Below are 19,906 nucleotides of genomic sequence, written 5' to 3'. Positions count from 1 at the left end.
ACCAGCCGACTGCTTTAAAGCCAAGAGAATGGAAGAGATGGAAAAAAGAAAGATCGGCCTGAAGACGGAGTTTTGAAGGAGAAAAGTAAGCATAGACATATCATGTTTCTCGAAATCGCCCCCTATGGTTTGATGAGAAAGTGTTCAAGGCGTTTAAATGGCCGAGAACCTATCAAAGTGACTCCTCTAGTGACACTAAGTGACGCCGGTGTTTTCAAGTAGACTAGTGGCCCCTTTCGACAGAAGTGGTGATTTGCTGATGATCCTTGCAGATCCTAGTTCGACTCTGGGCGTGACGCTTTTGGATGAGAATCTCGGAGCTCTGAAACATCATTAATTGACTTGTTAATTTTTCCGGTAGACATCCGACGAACAACCGACATGTGAAGTCTTTGATGGTCAGACATTGGCTTTGTTGGAAGTTTCAGGTTGGAACTGCGCTTTGACCACCTGACTATAAAAGTACTAAAAAGGACCAAAATACAACGGAGGACTCCGTACGGAGTACTAAAAGAGATATCAACCATTTCTTGGAGATTATACGGAGTATATCGTAGTTATATATATGCAATTTATTCAAAATCATATACTATGTACTATGGTCATTCAACCTTTATCGTCCCATCCATCCACCATCAACTGTGAGGACTTCACCAGACACATAATTGCTCGCCCGACTAGCTAGATACACCACGGCACCCTTGAAATCATCAGGGTTTCCCCATCGACCAGCAGGAATGCGTGCCATAATACCAGCATTGCGAGCAGCATCATTGATAAGGGCGGTGTTCATATCAGTAGCAATATAACCAGGTGCAATCGCGTTAACATTGATTCCCTTGGCGATCCAGTCATTCGAGAGCGCTTTGGTCAACTGCCCAATGCCACCCTTGGATGCCGCATATGCGGGGACCGTAATTCCACCTTGGAACGTGAGCAGAGATGCAACATTAATGATGGAGCCCCGACGACCCTGTGGGAATTCAGAAGCATCGCGAGCCAGTAGATACGCGGCAAATTCTCGGCACATAATGAACACCGACGAAAGGTTGACTTCCAAAACCTATAAATTATATCCACCGGTAAGTTCATAGTGTTTCAATTATATTAGGGTCTCATATGTGGGCTCACCTCGTCCCAGTCTTCATCCGGGAATTGTTCCGCCGGGTGTCTCCGTTGAATCCCTGCACAGTTCACCAGAATCTCAGGCTTTAGGCCTTGGCTGGTCAATGCGGGAATGATGCCTTTGACAGCTTTCCGGTCTCCGAGTTCGGCAACGTGGATCCATGCCTTACGTCCCAGGCGATTAATGATCTCATCCTTGGTTGATGTATTGGTATCGTCTCTCTATTAAGATGTCAGCACGTGCTCTCCAACTCTTTCCGGCTGACTCACCTGAATCAAGATAATATCAGCACCGGCCTCAGCCAGTGCAAAAGCCATGGCTTGGCCAATGCCTCGTGTTCCACCGGTAACGATGGCGGTTTTCCCATTTAGGGAGAAAAGGGACATTACATCTGTCATTGTGAAGGTAAATATGGATATGAGGCAAGAATCTTTCTTTGAAAAGGAATAAAAAAGAAAAAAAAAGGAATTACTTGAACAAAAGGGAGGAGCCCCCCAAATAACCAAAAGCGACCAAAAATGGAGAACGCGGGGGTTTCTCCGATCGGGTAATACCTATAGCCGATGTCATTAGCCGTCGGCAATTGAGTTCTTTTCCTTTACATTTAAATATGAAGCTATTAGATAGCGATGAAGAATTAAGTCACTAATATTTTAGTATAAGTGTTCAAGTTATTCTAATATCATCCAATTTTCAAAAGAAAGAAAATATAGTCCCCTTTATAGAGGCAAAAAGCAGGTAAAAATCAATTTAACGTTGGCGCATCAACCCCGTTCCCCCACACAAGAGAGCATGGACGCGATGAGTAAGGGTCTGAGGACTTCCTTGTGGGGAACTTCGACTTTGATTTTGTACTTTTCAATGTTTTTATAGCCATGGATGAAGAATCAGAAGCTTCACGACGCGATATCGCTAAACGCGTGTCTCGAGCTTGCTTGCATTGCAGACAGCGCAAGTCTCGATGTGATCTGTAAGTCTCTCTCTCTCCTTTCTTCACTTTCCCCGGATCTGCAGTATACTTGGTTCCGCGCTGATCGCATGCAGAGACTCCAACGGCAACCCAGGCAAACCACCATGTCAACGCTGCGTACGCGAAAACCGCGAATGCATACTAGGTGGCTCAAATCGTGGAGGTCGTCGAATCCGAAAGAACAAAATCAAGAACTTTACACCTGCCAATCACTCGCCAAGCAAGGATTCGGAAGCATCAAGCCCAACCAACTCTGAAAACCATAGAGTGCAATCGGCATCCTATCCTGGGCCAGTAGTCTTCTTGCCACCTAACCCACCAGCACCAGCCTCGACATCTGTCGAGGAAGATGATACATCCATATCATCTGTTCCGCGTAATCCATCAGACGCTTGGCAATGCTTGACCGGCATCGCCACAGAAGGCACGGGGACAACTCCCGTGCCCCGCAACGACCATGTTCGGTCGGAACCGACGCCATTCCCAGTGTACAACAGCCTGCGCAACGGCGTTGTCCCAGACTTCAGCAGCCCAACCACTGGCATCAAATCATATAGAATCGTTCAATCGTGCGCTTTAGACCCAGAAACGGTATGGCAACTGATCTCCCGCTATGCGGAGAACTTCCATCAATATCTTCCCCTCGTGCCGCGGAAGTATTTTACGCGCACCGCCCTAGACATCTTCGCCACGAATGAGAAGCACTTGCTCACGGCGGTCTTGACAATCGCCTCCAAGGACTTGGTTGACCAGCCCGAGATCCACGAGTACTGCTCGAAATACATGCATGAGCTGATTTCTGGCATTGCCGCGGGCGCGGAGTGTGATGTTGAAGCGGTCGAAGCGCTTTTATTACTTGCCGAGTGGGAGCCGCAGGGATTGCGGCCTCGGATTGAGCGCGTTGGGCGCGGAGAAGAAGACCGCGCAGCGTGGATGCATGTCGGGCTTGCGTTACGCTCGGGGTATTTCATTGGCATGGATCGCACTTCTTTCCGTGGGGATCCTTATGGTGATCAAGAGAGTGAGGCTCGTCGCCGGCTGGCATGGGCGAGCTGTTATGTCTCAGATCGATTGATTTCTGTGCGCATTGGACGTGCTTTCTGGTCTCGTGGGCCGGGGCCCATGACTGGTCTTGTCAGCCAGGATTTTCCGTCGCTACAGCCGGTTAATGAGGGCGAGGAGGACTACGCGAAGATCTTTCAGGCTATGCTAGATCTTACGCAGCTGTACGGGAATGTTCATGAGGTTTTGTATTCGGGGATGCGTACTAGTAACCAGATGATGCTGATGGGTGACTACGTTAAATATGTGGATGACTTCCGTCTGGCGATTCTGCGATGGAAGTCACTTTGGGGGTCGTTGGACTGTAAGTTGGCCTCTGCTCGATTACATGAGCTCCTAATTATGTTGTAGTTCTAACATATCTATAGGCTCACCACCTATGCGAGCAACACTGCAGTTGTCATACGAGTACTTGCGTCTGTATACAACTGCTTTCGCGTTCCAAGCTGCGATCTCACAGTCGCTAGCCAAACCGAAAACCGACCTACAAGGCCAGCGAGAGCATCTACGATCGACATTCAAGAATGTCGCTTCGATGCAAGATTCGCGGTTTATTTATGAATCTGTTGATGCGGCCAAGTCATACTTGACAATCCTTGTGGATCTAGTCGATCCTGAGAAGCATCTCCATTTCATGCCTCTCCGCTTCTACTTGTAAGTTTCCTTTCGTTGTACTATGTCGAGGCAAACAGCTCATGCGATTTAGGTATGGCATCTACTCTGCCGTTTTCCTCTACAAGGTAATATTCCTGTTGAATTCCTCCTTTCCTGCATATCATCTGACCGATACATAGGCTCGTTCCTTCGGGATGATGGTCCCGTCAGAAGAAGCAAAAGTCCAAGGCCTTGTCGGTAGAACCACCGAAGTACTCAAACAAGCAAGTGCCGGTGCCGACGACGTTGGGGCGCGATACGCTCGCCTTCTAGAACTTCTGTGGAAGCCCAAATCGACCTCATCTGCAGAGACACAGCAAAACAGTGACTTCTCACTGCAAACAGCTCTCTCGAACCCAAACCCGGTCGCAGACCCGGGATACATGCAGTTCAGCCCTGCCAATGACTTCTCCTGGCTAGATTTAGAGGCCGTGGGCGATTATGTATCTGGGGACCAGATTTCAAATGGCTTGCTGGGATTAGATGCGTTCCAGAATGGATCCGATATGTACCAATCTGGAGAGCCACGGTCGCAGTCCTGGCAGCCATCTGCTTGGATGGGAGATATGAGCAGCAACCTTCTCTTTTAAATAGGAAGGGATTCATGTGATACGTGTGCTACCCCCACACTACAAGACGGCAAATGATGCGGGGTGGCTATGCGGGGGGGCATCGGAGATGTCTCCGAGGGGTTACCGAGGACAAGTTCCTTCGGCTTTGCCAGATCAAACTTGGAGATTTGAGAGTCAGCTTCTGCACTTGATCGTTGCATATTATCACACATCAACCCTGTCGCATCATGTCACTTAACGAAATCCAGGGCCGACTTGCGCTTATCACCGGTGCATCAGGAGGGTAAGCTCTTGCCCAAAGTCATTCATGTTACCCCAAAATTGAGAATGAAGACTGACAACCAATTTGTAGAATCGGAGCTGCCTGTGCACACCAGCTTGCCCAACATGGAGTGCATCTCGCCCTAACATACGCGACCAACCTGACCGCAATGAACGCACTGGTAACCGATCTACAGAGCAAATACGCTAATAACAAGCTCCGCATCTCAATCCATAAAGTGGATGTCGGCTCCGCTGACGACATCGAGGCGATGTTTCAGCAGATCGACAAGGAGCATGGTCACCGACCTGATATCCTGATCTCGAACGCTGGATACGGGAAGCGATTTCCGCAAATCTGGGACTGCTCTCTCGAAGAGTTCGATTATACTATAAACGTCAACCTGCGTGCATCATTCATTCTCGTTAAGGGGGTGGTCGAGCGCATGAAGAGCCAGAATTGGGGACGTATTGTGTTTATGTCCTCGATTGCTGCTCAAGGCGGAGGAATCAATGGATGTCGTATGTAATTCATTCTCTTTCCGGGGAATATCAAACTGACCATCTCTTTTCAGATTACGCTGCCTCTAAGGGTGGTCTGACCGGAATGATGAAGAACCTTTCTACCCGACTGGCTGAATTCAATATCAGTGTTAACGATGTGGCACCCGCCATGATTGGCGACACAGGTATGATCCCTAACGCTGCGGCTATCCCTGAGGTAGCGGCTGGTATTCCCCTCGGTCGCCTCGGGACCCCCGAGGAAACAGCCAATGTTGTGACTATGCTTGTGAAAACAGGATACATGACGGGCCAGAGCCTTTTGTTGGCTGGAGGGTTGAAATGAGCAACCCGGCAACCTTGGAATATTAGGAAGAATAGTATAAGAAGTGATTGGCCTTTTGCGCCTACAATTTATTATCATGTTATTTCAATCTTGTAGATTCAATTTCATAAATCCTCATCCCCATATATATATCCATCCTTTTGCTCTATTGTCACAATCTGGGTATTTTCAAACACAATTCATCATCATCACCGTCGTCGCTATCGCCACATTCACAGAGAACCACTAGAGCGTCGTCGACTCTCAATAATAACCTTCACAACAGGGTTCCCCTCCTCGTCAACTCCATTTCCAGCAAGTGTGAACGCCCGCTCACCCTCCTCCAGCGTGAGTCTATGCGTAACAACCTTCTCCTCAACACTCTTCAACTTGCCACTCGCCAGCAGCGCAATAGCAGCAGGGTAAGCATGTCCATCATAACGGAACACACCAATGATATCCACCTCGCGCAGCGCCGCCGCACCAACAGGCAGCGTCTGGATAGGATTTCCCATCCCAATCTGCACGAGCACACCACCAGGCGCACTAGCATAGATACCAGCCTGCACACAAGCCGGCACACCGGTACAGTCATAAACACGACTGAATCCGGGAACAGTAAGTCCATCCTTGGCACCCACAGCCTCAATCAACGTAGCCGCAACCTTCTGCGCGTTCTCCAGCGCATACGCGGTCTGCTCTGCATGAGGCGCATCCTTCGCAGGAGGAGGAGTATCCGCCCTAGGAATAAGAGCAGTCTTAAGACCAATCCCCATCTCCTCAGCAATCTTCAGTCTCCGCGCATCAATATCAGCAACGACAATCGCCGAGAAATTCTCACTAGCAGCCAACGCCCCAGCAAGCAGGAGACCAATTGCACCAGCGCCGAAGACCAGCGCAGCTGTCTCCTCCCCAGCAGCGCGGTTCTGCGCAACTTCCTCCTTGCTAGGCGGGTGTGAGCGTCGCACAGCATGCAGCGTGACAGCGAGCGGCTCGACGAGTGCACCTCCTGCATCAGACACGCTGTCGGGGAGTGCATGGCACATGTCAGCAGGGTGGTTTGTGCGCTCCATCAGCGTGCCGTCGAGGTGGGGGAAGCTCTTTGCTGAGCTGCGGAATTGCATGGCTTTGCAGATATTGTAGCGGCCTTGTTTGCAGAGTGCGCAGGTGCGACATGGGAGACCGACTTCCAGAGCGACGCGGTCGCCCACTTTGAGTGCCGAGACGGAGCTGCCGGTGGCTGTTACTGTGCCGGCGGATTCATGGCCTAAACACATTGGTGACCGCACGACGAAGTCGCCATTGCGCCCGTGGCTGTAGTAGTGGAGGTCTGAGCCGCAGATTCCTGTTGCCCGGATGGCGACTTGGACTTCTGTTGTAGATGGTGTGGGGAGGGTGCGTTGTTCCTAGTTGGGTTAGAATCTGGTTGTGTATATAGTACGGGGTTTACTTACCAGGCGGAGGTCTTTGGCGCCGTGGAGAACGAGCGCGTTAGTTGTATCCATGATGTGTGTAGTATAGGGAATAGTGAGAGAACAGAAGGATTGAACTACAACATAAGTAGGAAACGAAATCCGTCCTCTGACGGCATTTCAACTCGGCCCGTTGATGCCCCTCTAAAGACAAAACAACTCCACTTTGTCGTCGGTTATTGGACAAAAGGGGAGATTTCAATACCCGACGTGGGGGTGAATTCAATGTTTTTGTAGTATTTTGAAGGGTAAATGGTCAAGTTAGGAATTTACAAGTTGAATGAAGCATAACTTAATAAAAGATAAATGTAGAAATGGGATTCGTAGTAGAAATATATACAGGTTGACCTTACACAGTGATCTATATTCTATATCTATATTCCGGACATACAAGACACCTTCGGAGGAGCCCCCGTCACGACATGGGGGTACGATAGCGGGGAGCTCGGAATCTCCAATTCTTTTGATTTCCTAGGATCTTGTTTCTGCTTTCTCTTCATTCTCAAGTCTTTGAATTGCTTTCCCTTCTCTTGTGATATAGAAAGAACATTGCAAACGTGAGAGTAACCCCGCTGACATCATTTGCCGCATCTAACATTTGCAGAAACGAAATGGCACAATCAGCTCTCCTTATTGGAGAAATTACACACGCGCGTAAGGAGTGGGAGAGCATCTCATCTCTTCTGACATTAAAGGTAAGTAATTTCTATCGCGCGACCGAATCCCGCTAAAGCAGACCAGGAATTCCCTAGCGGAACCAGAGAAGAGTTTATTGCAAACTGCAAGGCTGGCAAATATGACGATGTAGTCGCGCTATACCGGTCCAATAACTCCACTAAGGTAGACATCGTTACCCCTCCACTTCGAGGAATCTTACTTATAGCGCATAGTATACCGGACCGTTCAATGCAGAGATGCTCGCAGTTCTGCCTAAATCTCTAAAGTACATCTGTCACAACGGCGCGGGATACGACAACATTGACATCGCCGCCTGCACAGAGAGAAACATAGCTGTGTCCAGCACCCCAGTCGCTGTCAACGATGCAACAGCCGATGTGGGCATTTTCCTGATGATCGGCGCTCTGCGCCAGGCTCACGTGCCTATCACTGCTCTCCGGGAAGGAAAGTGGCAAGGCCCGATTACCGCAGGAGGAAAGGAGTACAGAACATCCCTGGGCCACGATCCTAAGGGCAAGGTCCTCGGAATTCTGGGCATGGGAGGCATCGGACGGGTATGTCACAGAAGCGGGCAGTACACCATCTGACCTCAACTAACCATGAGTAGGAGATGGCAATCCGCGCCAAGGCTTTCGGAATGAAGATCCAGTACCACAACCGGACCCGTCTATCAGCCGACCTAGAAGTCGGTGCGACATACGTCTCATTTGACGAGCTGCTCGCCAATGCCGACGTGCTCAGCTTGAACTTGGGGTTGAACGCATCCACGCGCCATATAATTGGTGCGACCGAGTTCACTAAGATGAAGGATGGTGTGGTAATTGTTAATACGGCACGTGGTGCACTGATTGATGAGAAGGCATTGGTCGCGGCACTTGACTCTGGCAAGGTATGTAATGCTGCACGTTAAACTTAGATATACGGACACTTCCGGCTGACTGGTGATTGTTCTATAGGTGCGCTCTGCTGGTTTGGATGTGTATGAGTGCGAGCCGCAAATTGAGCCCGGTCTTGTTAACAACCCCAATGTTATGTTGACGCCGCATATTGGTACTGCAACTTATGAGACTCAGAAAGAGATGGAGATTCTAGTGTTGGATAACCTGCGGTTGGCTGTTGAGAAGGGTGAGCTTATTACACAGGTGCCAGAGCAGAAGAAATAGATATCGATATATAAAGAATAGAATTTGTTGCGTTTAATCAAGGGATCAAAGATCATCTTCAAGGGCACCTTAGTTGATTGAAACAGTTGAAACCACATTGACACCTGAGATGTGGGGCAGAAATATCATTACTAAGGTCTGACATAACTGAAAGGCGGGAGCCCACCTAAAATGGCTAGCGTTAGGGCTCGCTTAGGGCCAGAGCGCCAAGAGCGAAAAAAACCGCACCAAAGCTAGTGGCTCAAGCGAGCGCCGGACGACGACGAAAAGCGACAACAACTCATCACCGAGGACCATCACACCCCCTCGCCAACTCCTTCAAGATGGTGAGTGCTGCATGCCCCTGTCATCGATAATGATCTTTCCGAATCCCGTTCTCTACGAAATGCCCGTGTGATACACATTCAATATCCGATCGCCGGGTCGACTTTCGCAACATCACCAACATCCAACGACGATCCCATTGCTAACGAGCGATGCTTTTCACAGGTCCGTTACGCCGCCCAGGAGATCTCGCAGGAGAAGAGCGCCCGCGCGTGCGGCTCTTACCTTCGTGTCAGCTTCAAGAACACCCGTGAGACTGCTCAGGCCGTCAACGGAATGAAGCTGTCCAAGGCTCTCACTTTCCTCGAGAACGTCACCACCAAGACCATGGCCGTTCCCATGCGCCGCTACGCTGGCTCCACCGGTCGCACCGCTCAGGGTGAGTCGCCCTTTTTTCTTTTTTTTCTTGGAGCAAATTCCGGATCGGTCGGATTGCAGTTTTTGAATGGATTGTGGGGAGGATGAACAGCATCGCCAATTATACGACAGCCACTGGGATATGCAATGGAATGATGAGGAAAACATGAATTGAATGAGAGGATGGATTTCTTGGCTTATTGGCGGTGCTGTGGATCTACGATTTGGAAGAAAATTCGTTACAGGAGTCGAACATCGACTGACAATTTTTGGTTTATAGGCAAGCAGTTCGGTGTCTCCAAGGCCCGCTGGCCCGTCAAGTCCGCTGAGCACATCATCGATTTGCTCAAGAACGCTGAGGCCAATGCCGATGGCAAGGGTCTCGATACCGCCAACTTGATCATCAAGCGCATCCAGGTCAACCAGGCTCCCAAGGGTCGCCGCCGCACTTACCGTGCTCACGGTCGTGTACGTTTTTTCTCTAAGATTTATGGTTGAGTCTGTAACGAGAAATGCTGACCTTTTTTTTTCAGATCAACCCCTACATGACCAACCCCTGCCACATCGAGCTCATCCTCACCGAGGCCACTGAGCAGGTCCAGAAGGCCGCCACCGACAAGCAGGTTCGTCTCTCTTCCCGCCAGCGTGGTACCCAGATCCGCCGTGCTCTCATTGAGGCATAAACGGATTGCCATAAGAAGGTGTGAGGGGACGTGTGGTTACGCAATATGAAAAGATTTTTGCGGTGGACGGGAAGGATCGGAGTTCTTTGCATCAGCTGTGTATGTTGGAACGGAATCGATACCGGATCATACAAGATTTTAAGGTCATGGCGCCAACACTCGGAGGAGAACCCAATAAAAAGTTTAAACGATATGGCCCAGGGTGATGGGAATAGGATTCTGTACTTCCCGATCCAATCATGATACAAACGTGGTTCTTTCTCCATGACTCCAAGTGTTTTCTCTTTTAATAGAGAGTTCGATTTCTTGTCTAGCTGCATATCCACGAGGCTCCGATCCTTCGGTCATATAATATGATCTCATTTTCTCTGTTTTAATATGCATCATTGTAGTGACTTGATTTGATATCAAGGTTGTATGGGCTAGCTTGCACTTTATATGGGGATAATCTAAGCTTGGCAATGGACAACTGAATCCTGAAATCCTGCCTATACTACTTCCGGACCCCGACGTTATCTAGGAACTTCGTAGAGCCAAGGGAAGCATTCACCTATAACCAGGGATCTACGTGCGGGGGTATAAGTAGCCCAGGACAGAACATACTTTCGAGATTCCTTTCCAATATACTTCCTCTCTCTATATATATATACTTACCCGATCAATCCAAAATGACCAACCTCTCAGACTACCGCCTCCTCTGCTTCGACGTCTATGGCACTCTAATAGACTGGGAAAGCGGCATTATCGCTGCACTAGCACCAATCCTCTCGAAAAGCACCACCCAATTTACCCGCGAGCACCTCCTAACAGTCTACCATGACTTGGAAAGCGCCCAACAAATCGCAACCCCGGACCTTCCATACTCAGACCTACTATCAGCCATTCACCCCACTCTTGCCGAACGTCTAGGCCTCAATCCACCAACCGACGAGGAAAGCCGCCAATTCGGCAACTCCGTGGGAACCTGGCCAGCCTTCCCAGACACTGTCGACGCCCTGCGCAGACTATCAAAGCACTACAAACTGGTGGTGCTATCAAACGTGGACCGGGCTTCATTCGCCAAGTCCAATGCTGGTAGCTTGCAGGGCGTGCCGTTTGATATGATTCTTACCGCGCAGGATATTGGCAGTTATAAGCCTGATCCACGGAACTTTGAGTATATGCTGAAGGCTGTGAAGCGTGAGTTTGGGGTTGAGCCTGGACAGGTTCTGCAGACGGCGCAGAGCCAGTTCCATGATCATCAACCTGCAAAGAAGGTTGGCATTAAGTCAGTTTGGATTGAGAGGCCTGGGGCTTTGATGGGGAATCGTGGCGATCCGATCTTTGATTGGCGATTTGAGACTTTGGGAGACATGGCCAATGCTGTTGAAGCAGAATAGAGAGAATCCTCAATATCAAGTACCTGGTACTTCCAAATATATGTTGAATGCACCTTGAAATTAGGTACTTTCTACCCGTAGTATGAGTCAGGAATCAAAACATCCCTGAGAGTTGCCTGGAGCCTGGATGACCTCGGCTTGGCAATGCAGAACACCTGGCTGCGTGCGTGGAATGTGGGCTTTGACCGCTGGGGAGATTGTGACTTTATATATCTTTTCTTTCTTGTTTTCTCCCCTTAGGGTGTTTAAGTTCTAGGCCGTTGGCCCCCGAAATATTCTTTGACAATTTGAACTTTTCTTTTACCCTACTTCCCCTGAATACATAACAGACTGTTTGCCATGAAGCGCTTTTTAGGATCTCTGAGCAGGCGCTCAAGTGAGTGTCTTCCTGTCTCCACGTCTCCCCGCAATTTGCTGACTTGTGAACATTTAGGCTCCAGCGACAGTTTTGAACACCGCGACGACTCACCAGAAGCCATTGTCCTGAGAGAATTGGTTGGTACTGATTTTTAAAGAGATTGAATAAGACACGCTGACATCTTCCTCAGACTGCCTTCTGCGAGTCGAATACAAATGCGAATGCCCCCCCGCGTGACGCGGTATGTACCACGATGATAGGACCCCCTTTGGCAAAACTGACAATCGCATTTGCACCATAGCAAGGAACCGAGTTTGTCCACCTCCCCAAAATCGTCGAAGCCGCTGAGTCGAGCCCCAATGCTGCCAAGCAAGCGGCTCTACGAATTCGCAAGTATCTCGCAGATCCCGCCAGCACCCCGAGCCCGACACAGTACAATGCGATCATGCTCATGCGCATCCTGGTGGACAACCCGGGACACACCTTCACCCGCAACTTCGATGCCAAATTTGTGACGGTTATCAAAGAATTGCTGCGCACAGGACGCGACTTCCACGTACAGAACTATCTCCGTCAGTATCTGGGTCACCTCGACCAACAGCGCCCATGGGATGAAGACCTCAAACTGCTGCTGCAGATGTGGGCGAAGGAGAAGATGAAATCCCAACACGGTTTGGTGAGAAATGATATCTTTGCGCGCCCACCGTCCAAGACTCTAACCTAGCCAGATCGACCCTTTCCCCATGAATACCATCATCCCACCGCAAGTCCCACCCAGGAACCAGCAGCAACCATATAGCCAGGCCCGCGCACCGGCAAATACCCTCCCCAACCCGGTCGAACTAGCGGCGCGTGTCGAGGAGGCGCGCAATTCGGCAAAGCTGCTAACGCAGTTTGTGCAGTCCACACCGCCGGCAGAGCTGGAAGACAACGAGCTCATCAAAGAGTTCATTGACCGCTGCAGGACTGGCTCGCGTTGTATCCAAGGATATATCCACTCGACCAATCCGACACCGGACGAGGATACCCTGTTGACGCTCATTGAGACGAACGACGAGATCTCCGTGGCACTGTCGCAGCAGCAGCGTGCCATGCTTAAGGCGCGCAAGATCAGAGGTTCTTCGTCGCCGAGCTCGTCCAATTTGAACAGTCCGTCACCGACATCGCCGCCTGTCGCACCAACTACAAATTTCTCTCCTCCCCCCGGGCCGCCGGCTCGGACTACAACATGGAGCTCCGAGTCCCATGCTCCCGCCGCGGCACAGCTGCCTTCGACGGCTATGACTGGCGGCCGCGCACCTGCTTCCAATCCTGCTCCAGGCTCCGCGACTACCGGCCGGTATGAATACAATGCGGAGGAATTCCAGGTGCGGAATCCTTTCGCCGATGACTATGCCACGAACGACTCGGACCAGGAGAGACATCGAGTGCAGGGAAATGCGCAGCCACATAGTGATCGTGTGCGCCTCCAGCCCACTGAGCAGGAGCGCTAGTGTCGTGCAGGATTAATCTCACGTCTCTTTCTATTTGTCGCCCAGCGCTTGAATTCTTTCTTTTTGGCTATATCAAACCCTGCTTGTGGGTTAGTCTATTTTCGCAAGCGGATATCTCTTGCCTTTTTCTTTTGGCTCTCTTTTGGCTCTCTTTTCCTGTCTTGCTTTCCATGATACCTCGCACCTCGCCACTGCACATCTATTGATTAACTTTTTACTGCGAGCCCTCAGCGGCAGGTTTGACCTACATGGGCCTTGCCGCTGGCTCGTAACCTAGGTATATATACCAGGTAAATACATACTTGCAAGTCTTATACTCTCCGTGATCCAGTGCTCTAGCGTGAAGGGCAGTTTCTGGTTATATACAGCCTCCAAGGCCCGCGCAGCAACCAAACGATTGAATGCATTGGTAAACAGTCATAAACAGTCACGAAGCGTCCAAAAGCACAGGTGCCCAATGCTTGTGGCTGTTCCCAGGCATTCCGAAATAAACCAAATATCAGACATCTTACCTGCGAATATTCATACCCTTTGACCCCCAAAACAAGGGATAATCCATATCCTGACAACCGTAACAAAAGTATACCACCTTTCACTCTTCAACTTTGATAGTAACCCCCTCATTATCCCGATCTCTGCCCGCAATCTCCTCAGGGAAAGGCTTCCTCGCCCACACGCGTCTCCTGCATAAAAGATCAGCCCAATCTACATCTTTCCAGGGAAAGGAAAAAAACATACGCCCGCTCATAAGTATGATACCTCGGATTCTTAAGCTCATTCCTCAACTTCGCAACATAAACAATAACCTCATCCTGCGACCAAGGCTTAGGAGCCCCGAATTTACAAAGCAACCACATCGCCCAACCCTCCATACCAGACATCCAATGATGGTAATTGACAGTGCCGGCCTCTTTATATTTCTGATCACGCGCCCAGGGACCGAGAGGCCACTTGTATTCCTTTTCACAGATATCCACGAACCCAGCCTTGCGAAAGGCTTCTTTCATTGTATCCATTGTTCCGAGTGGACGTCCGGCTCGTTCACCACATGCGGCTAGTGTGGGTCCCCAGGTGCGGAGGATGTTGTCTGATGGTAGACTGTCGTCGTCGCATTCGATGTAGGGACTTGCTTCTAGTTGTTCGATCCAGCCGCCTGGGCGGATGTTGCTGGGTTTTGGTTAGATGGGGGAAGTAGGGGAGGGATGGTGGCTTACTCGTAGCATTGCTGGTAGACACGATCCCATTCTTTGTCGTCGAAGGATCCGATCATGATACGCATGTGGATTAGGTCTTGGGGTTCGTTCCAGGTCCAGTCTTCGGCGATGTTATCGACTTCCAGAATGCAGTTTGGGGGGACCCATTTTACTGGTGGTGGGAAGAGATCGACTCCGCGGACAATGGCTGGGGGTTGGTTAATATGATATACTATGGAATTGGGTTCGGAGTCTGGACTCACCTTCAGGGAACATGTCGGCTACATCGCTAGAAGAGAGTGAGTGATGGTTCTTTGTGGATATCCATAGTGGGTTCTTTTCACGTACATAGCCCAGTTACCTGAACCGGTTCCAAGGTCAAGGATATGTTTGGGATTTTCAATAGGCGCTCGGAAAAGAGGGTTGTCCTGGTCCGAGTCCATGATGAGGGCTACTAGGTGGCTGCAACAGTTAAGTCATTTGAAAAGACTGTAAGAGGATACCGCATACCCAGCTTCGTATGTTTCAAACTGTTTCTCATCCGATGGGACCCTGATAGGAAGTAAGCATGTAATACCTTGATTTCGAGATCTATGCGTACAGATATTCTTTGTGGCTCAATGTTTGATACCGTCGGCCATTCTCCTCTAGTCCACGATAAAGCGAGGAGCCAATCGAAGTAGTGTCCCTGAGATTGTGAGATACTTTGCATGTAGGCGAAGAGATAATATTTACGATTGCCAGTCATCGCCATAAACGGTTGTGACATGGACCGTTGGATCCTAATACGCGTTAGAAAAATAAATGACATAAAATAAAAATAGACATACCACGGCAATATCATCCTCTGGCTCAGTATGTATTTTATCCATTGCAGAAGACTAGGATACAGAAAGAGTGAAGATGAGGAATCCGAAAAGACGAATCGGATAGGCCTCGCACTAAAAAGTTAGGTTTCGTGTCCATAATCATCGAAACGTAAAGAGTGAGAAACCCCCATAGGCTTGAAAGGCTTTGATATGTACAACTTGTGGGGTGGAACATTATCCCGGTCAATTTGGAGTCTGCGGATTGGACTGACATCTTTGAACTTGCATGTGAATTGACAAAAGTACCATTTTTGGCCAATCACATTCTTTTCTTCTATAAACTTTATTCTTCAGGGAAATTATGCACAAATAGGCCAAAACTCACTACCTGAAACATAATTATAACATACAACATATATCAAAGTGACACCAAAGTATCGCATTATTAGGGTTGATATCACCTTCCCTATCTGGTAATGTTATAAACTTGTCTAGATATGGGATGACCTGGAGTATTGATCTTTTGATTGTAATTTCCGACATGAAAAACATGAGAAATACGAAGCAACTTACTTCGTGTAGTTACTTTTATTCAAGAAAATGTAATCAGTGCCCTAAGTACCCCGTATATCTGACGCGGGGAGTACGCGGGGATAGGCTATCGGATAGGCTATGCGGGATGCGGGAATCCGAAGGCCTCGCCACACGAACTATATAACCCAACATTTAACACATTCCTTGAAATAAAACAACAGATCTCAAACATGGCAAACTCACTCCTCAAAATGCGCAGCATCATCCAACGAACCGCCTCCTCCAAAACCCTCACTCTAACCAATACACATCTCCCAACCCCGAATCATGCACAGGGAGAGCATCTAATCCAAATAAAAGCCTGCAGCCCTTGCACTGGGGAGCTCCTCTGGCCAGCAAATTTTCCCCCGCTAACAGAGCGCACTCTAATCCCATGCCCGGACATGGCGGGACTTGTTATCTCAGCACCAGAAGATTCGCCCTTCCAGCCAGGCGATGAAGTGTACGCGCGCACAGACTATGTCCGACCAGGAAATGCGCGTGACTATTCCATCGCTGCTACATATGAACTAGCGCACAAGCCTAAGTGTCTAAGCTGGGTTCAGGCGGCTGCGGTTCCTGTCTCCGCAGAGACGGCTTGGCAGGTTCTTTTTGTTCATGCTCTTGCTAAGGGAAATGGGGAAGAGATGGATATGGGGGCTGCTAAGGCTGCTTGGGCTGGCAAGAGAGTGCTGATAACTGCAGCTTCTGGTGGTGTGGGTATTTGGCTTGTGCAGTTGGCGACTTTGCTTGGTGCGGAGGTAATTGCGACGTGTGGTTCTCAGAATGTGGACTTTGTCAAATCGCTTGGTGCAAAGGAAGTGCTTGATTACCGGGTTGCAGATTTGAAGGAGTGGGCTACGAAGTCGCCTTCTAATAAGGTGGATGTTGTTGTCGATTGTGTTGGGGGGAAGGCTCTTGCGGATGCGTGGTTCACTGTTAAGGATGGGGGTGTTGTACTGAGTATCTATCAGCCACCTTCGCAGGTCCGTCCGGAGGATTTTAAGGGTGAAAGTGTGAAAGACTTATTCTTTGTTATGCAGCCAGTGCGGAGCCAGTTGGAGGAGATTTCGAAGTTGATTGAGAAGGGGGTGTGTCGGGGATTGGTGGATAGTGTCTGGCCTCTTGAGCAGTACGAAGAGGCATTCAAGAGACTGGATGGAGGACATGCGAAGGGGAAGATTGTTTTTGACCTGTCACTGAATCAGTAGTATTGATTTTCTCCAGCATCTACATGAGATACCTGGAATAGAAGATCACTGTGAATCATGAAGGGTTTGGTCTTGAGTAGTGGGGAGTATACATCAAGTGTTATTTAGTTGCTTTCAATTTCTACCAAATCATATAACACAGAGTAGAAGACCTCATATGTTGTACGTACTCAAGAGCTGATTAGTTATACATGGAATTCTTCCAAGTAGACTCTACAAAGTACTTGATCCAAGCGGCACTCCACTTTCAAGGGGTTTAGCGACATTTTTAGCAGGCCGATACCAATAGCTTCGAGCACTGATGATCGCAATATCCAGATACAAAGGATTAGGTGGAGTTGCTCGTTCTCCGAAGGTATTGTGTACTATCCTTCGCATGTGAGAATGTCTGATACTAAGATAAGACTGGGCAGCAGAATGTGCAGCAAAAGGTCGGATATTGTGCATGTGATATCTTGCTTTTGCGACGTGCTAATCCCACAGAGAATGCATGCTAAGCCAAGAAAGAGTAAGAAAATATTTGTACTGGACTCCGAGCCCACGTGGTTAGCTAGTCCGGACTAATATATGCACTGGAGCCTCTCGTATTTGCGAGTCCAGATGAAAATCATACGTAGGATCGTTGATCTCTATATAAGGAAATGTGTGACTGTATGCTAATAGAATTGAATTTATATTGACCTTAGGTGATTCATACCTCGATGGCTACTAGGTTAACATGTATTTCTAGCAGGTTGGATCTATTTGACTATGCATGGACTTTTTCATTCCTACTTGACTTATAAAACAAAATCCCTAATAGGTGGAATCAAGAAGTACCTAGTCAGTTTCATCAGATTTAGTTTGATTTTCAAACACCAAGTGGACTACCTAAGTCAGGACAAACTTAGAAGAAATTGGACAAACGGCCAAGTACCACTGCCAAGTCGAGCTTATTCTACGATCTCCACGTTTTTTAATCAAAATAAATAGCCCACATGTCTTGTCTCACCTGTGAACCCTCCGATTTGGAGCTATCAATCAACGTGAAACTCGGTGTATCCCTGTTCGGCGCGTGGAGCCAGGCTTGGCAACCCTAGCCTCAGGAACATCGGGCTTGTCTCGGGATAGAAAATCATCCGGCCTGGTTCAATATGCACCGGAGGTCCATATTTACCCGATAGGATCTGATCTACATTTACCGCCAGTCTCACCTGTCGTTTGCTGGTGGGGGACTGCTGTCCCTTGGCTATATTCGATGTGTTTCAGCATGATACGTGCATTCACCCATACGCGCCGTTCGATATGTCCGATGTCTCTGATAAGTCTCAATCTACTGTTTGTAGTTGATTAATGACGCAAACAGGGCTCACCTCAAGCTCTCATTTTGAATATGCCTACCTACTATATAAGCAGCGGCATGCCACGGTGATACAAGACCAGTTGAGCATGCTGGTCAGTCTTTTTTGAACTTTCATTATCATTCACATTCATTTCCTCCGGTTTGAAACCGTGTAGACTTTCATTCAAGTATACATTCATTTATCGGTCCGGTTTACCGATTATTCTCATTCATTCACCCGACATCCCAACTCGCCAAATATGAAGCATTTCACCTCCGCTCTGGCTCTCGCCAGCATCGTCTCCTTGGTCAACGGACATGGCTTCGTTACCAGCCCCAAAGCCAGACAGCCTGGTACTGCAATGGAAGCCGCCTGTGGCAAGCAAGTCGTGTCCAACCAAGGCTCTGACAAGTACGGCAACATCCAAGGCGAGCTCCAAGTTGCATCCAACCAGAACGACTACAAAGCCGCTGAGTGCGATATCTGGCTTTGCAAGGGTTACAAGTTTGACGACAACAAGGACAACGTCTACTCGTACAAGGCAGGACAGAAGGTCGACTTCACCGTCGACATTCGCGCCCCACACACCGGTATCGCCAATGTCTCCGTCGTTGACACTTCTTCCAACACTGTCATTGGCGCACCTTTGATCTCCTGGGATTCCTATGCATCCACCGCAACCGGTGTCAAGCCCGATGAGACCAAATTCAGCATCACCATGCCCGATAACCTCCAAGACAAGTGTGCCACCGCCGGTGCTTGTGTGCTCCAGTGGTACTGGTTCGCCCAGTCAATCGACCAGACCTACGAGTCCTGTGTCGACTTCACTCTCGGTGGATCTGGCTTCAGTGCTGGCTCAGGCCCCGTTCCGTCGCAGAAGGCCTCGTCGGTCGATAGCGCTACCAATGTTGGTACTACTACTACTTCGACCGGAACTGTCGCTGCTCAACCCACCACCACCGCTGATGCCCAATCCACCACTGCTGCTGCTAAGCCTACTACTACTTTCGCCACTAGCACCCGTCAACCGGCTTCTTCCGCGGCGCCAGTCCCTACCAGCGCCGCAGCTAGCCCCGCTGGTAGTGATCCCGCCGTACCTTTCCCTACTGATAGTGCTGCCGATGTCCTGGCCTGGCTTCAGGCTATGTTCGGCAACTTGGCGGGCAACTAAATGTGGATTGTGCGAAGAACGGCCCACTAAAAAGTGGGCGGCCTAATGTCGGAAGCACATCGGATTCAGCTTTTGCATCTACCTGTACTTCCTATGTTAGCCAGCAGCATTTAGATATATTGGTAATTAAATGTCAGATTCACCATTCTTTCGTCATTGTCCTGGATTCCAATCCTACGCTGTTTTCAGCGATATCGGAAAGATCGCCGAATATCCGAATATCGCCACTTCCTCAATCCACTTCATTGA

At 49.2% G+C, this 19,906-nt stretch overlaps 10 protein-coding genes across 10 annotated transcripts; 7 read left to right on the top strand and 3 right to left on the bottom strand.

The window, feature by feature from the left end:
* Window positions 1-613: 613 nt before the first annotated feature.
* PGRI_044180 (putative 2-deoxy-D-gluconate 3-dehydrogenase) lies at window positions 614-1,524 on the bottom strand (the record flags this gene model as incomplete). The annotated part of the gene is made up of 3 exons (XM_040792131.1): window positions 614-1,063; window positions 1,132-1,347; window positions 1,396-1,524. 3 exons carry the CDS (start codon window positions 1,522-1,524, stop codon window positions 614-616), a joined length of 795 nt encoding a protein of 264 aa, XP_040649187.1.
* Window positions 1,525-1,918: 394 nt separating this feature from the next.
* On the top strand, window positions 1,919-4,402 carry PGRI_044170 (Transcription factor; the record flags this gene model as incomplete). Its single annotated transcript, XM_040792130.1, has 6 exons — window positions 1,919-1,931; window positions 2,000-2,096; window positions 2,171-3,462; window positions 3,527-3,812; window positions 3,865-3,898; window positions 3,953-4,402. 6 exons carry the CDS (start codon window positions 1,919-1,921, stop codon window positions 4,400-4,402), a joined length of 2,172 nt encoding a protein of 723 aa, XP_040649186.1.
* A 209-nt stretch (window positions 4,403-4,611) lies between these two features.
* PGRI_044160 (SDR family NAD(P)-dependent oxidoreductase) lies at window positions 4,612-5,492 on the top strand (the record flags this gene model as incomplete). Its single annotated transcript, XM_040792129.1, has 3 exons — window positions 4,612-4,667; window positions 4,737-5,167; window positions 5,221-5,492. The coding sequence occupies 3 exons, from the start codon at window positions 4,612-4,614 to the stop codon at window positions 5,490-5,492; spliced, it is 759 nt and encodes a 252-aa protein (XP_040649185.1).
* Window positions 5,493-5,704: 212 nt separating this feature from the next.
* On the bottom strand, window positions 5,705-6,976 carry PGRI_044150 (NAD(P)-dependent alcohol dehydrogenase; the record flags this gene model as incomplete). Its single annotated transcript, XM_040792128.1, has 2 exons — window positions 5,705-6,877; window positions 6,926-6,976. 2 exons carry the CDS (start codon window positions 6,974-6,976, stop codon window positions 5,705-5,707), a joined length of 1,224 nt encoding a protein of 407 aa, XP_040649184.1.
* A 578-nt stretch (window positions 6,977-7,554) lies between these two features.
* Window positions 7,555-10,148, top strand: PGRI_044140 (fused D-mandelate dehydrogenase faamily protein/uL22 family ribosomal protein; the record flags this gene model as incomplete). Its single annotated transcript, XM_040792127.1, has 9 exons — window positions 7,555-7,638; window positions 7,685-7,783; window positions 7,834-8,175; window positions 8,229-8,510; window positions 8,578-8,746; window positions 9,031-9,110; window positions 9,274-9,487; window positions 9,746-9,933; window positions 9,999-10,148. The coding sequence occupies 9 exons, from the start codon at window positions 7,555-7,557 to the stop codon at window positions 10,146-10,148; spliced, it is 1,608 nt and encodes a 535-aa protein (XP_040649183.1).
* Window positions 10,149-10,816: 668 nt separating this feature from the next.
* On the top strand, window positions 10,817-11,527 carry PGRI_044130 (Haloacid dehalogenase, type II; the record flags this gene model as incomplete). The annotated part of the gene is made up of 1 exon (XM_040792126.1): window positions 10,817-11,527. The coding sequence occupies one exon, from the start codon at window positions 10,817-10,819 to the stop codon at window positions 11,525-11,527; it is 711 nt and encodes a 236-aa protein (XP_040649182.1).
* A 339-nt stretch (window positions 11,528-11,866) lies between these two features.
* On the top strand, window positions 11,867-13,378 carry PGRI_044120 (GAT domain-containing protein; the record flags this gene model as incomplete). Its single annotated transcript, XM_040792125.1, has 5 exons — window positions 11,867-11,903; window positions 11,961-12,022; window positions 12,076-12,126; window positions 12,187-12,561; window positions 12,614-13,378. The coding sequence occupies 5 exons, from the start codon at window positions 11,867-11,869 to the stop codon at window positions 13,376-13,378; spliced, it is 1,290 nt and encodes a 429-aa protein (XP_040649181.1).
* Window positions 13,379-13,970: 592 nt separating this feature from the next.
* Window positions 13,971-15,443, bottom strand: PGRI_044110 (class I SAM-dependent methyltransferase; the record flags this gene model as incomplete). Its single annotated transcript, XM_040792124.1, has 9 exons — window positions 13,971-14,061; window positions 14,117-14,545; window positions 14,593-14,779; window positions 14,835-14,860; window positions 14,920-15,033; window positions 15,082-15,123; window positions 15,173-15,259; window positions 15,307-15,353; window positions 15,402-15,443. The coding sequence occupies 9 exons, from the start codon at window positions 15,441-15,443 to the stop codon at window positions 13,971-13,973; spliced, it is 1,065 nt and encodes a 354-aa protein (XP_040649180.1).
* A 701-nt stretch (window positions 15,444-16,144) lies between these two features.
* PGRI_044100 (NADP-dependent oxidoreductase) lies at window positions 16,145-17,164 on the top strand (the record flags this gene model as incomplete). Its single annotated transcript, XM_040792123.1, has 1 exon — window positions 16,145-17,164. The coding sequence occupies one exon, from the start codon at window positions 16,145-16,147 to the stop codon at window positions 17,162-17,164; it is 1,020 nt and encodes a 339-aa protein (XP_040649179.1).
* A 1,581-nt stretch (window positions 17,165-18,745) lies between these two features.
* On the top strand, window positions 18,746-19,657 carry PGRI_044090 (lytic polysaccharide monooxygenase; the record flags this gene model as incomplete). The annotated part of the gene is made up of 1 exon (XM_040792122.1): window positions 18,746-19,657. One exon carries the CDS (start codon window positions 18,746-18,748, stop codon window positions 19,655-19,657), a length of 912 nt encoding a protein of 303 aa, XP_040649178.1.
* Between the last annotated feature and the right edge of the window lie 249 nt (window positions 19,658-19,906).

The sequence above is a fragment of the Penicillium griseofulvum genome (genome assembly GCF_001561935.1).
Source record: "Penicillium griseofulvum strain PG3 chromosome Unknown contig_90, whole genome shotgun sequence".
Taxonomy (NCBI): Eukaryota; Fungi; Ascomycota; class Eurotiomycetes; order Eurotiales; family Aspergillaceae; genus Penicillium; species Penicillium griseofulvum.
Note: the sequence above shows the minus strand (reverse complement) of the source record. Positions and strands in the feature narration are given on the sequence as shown.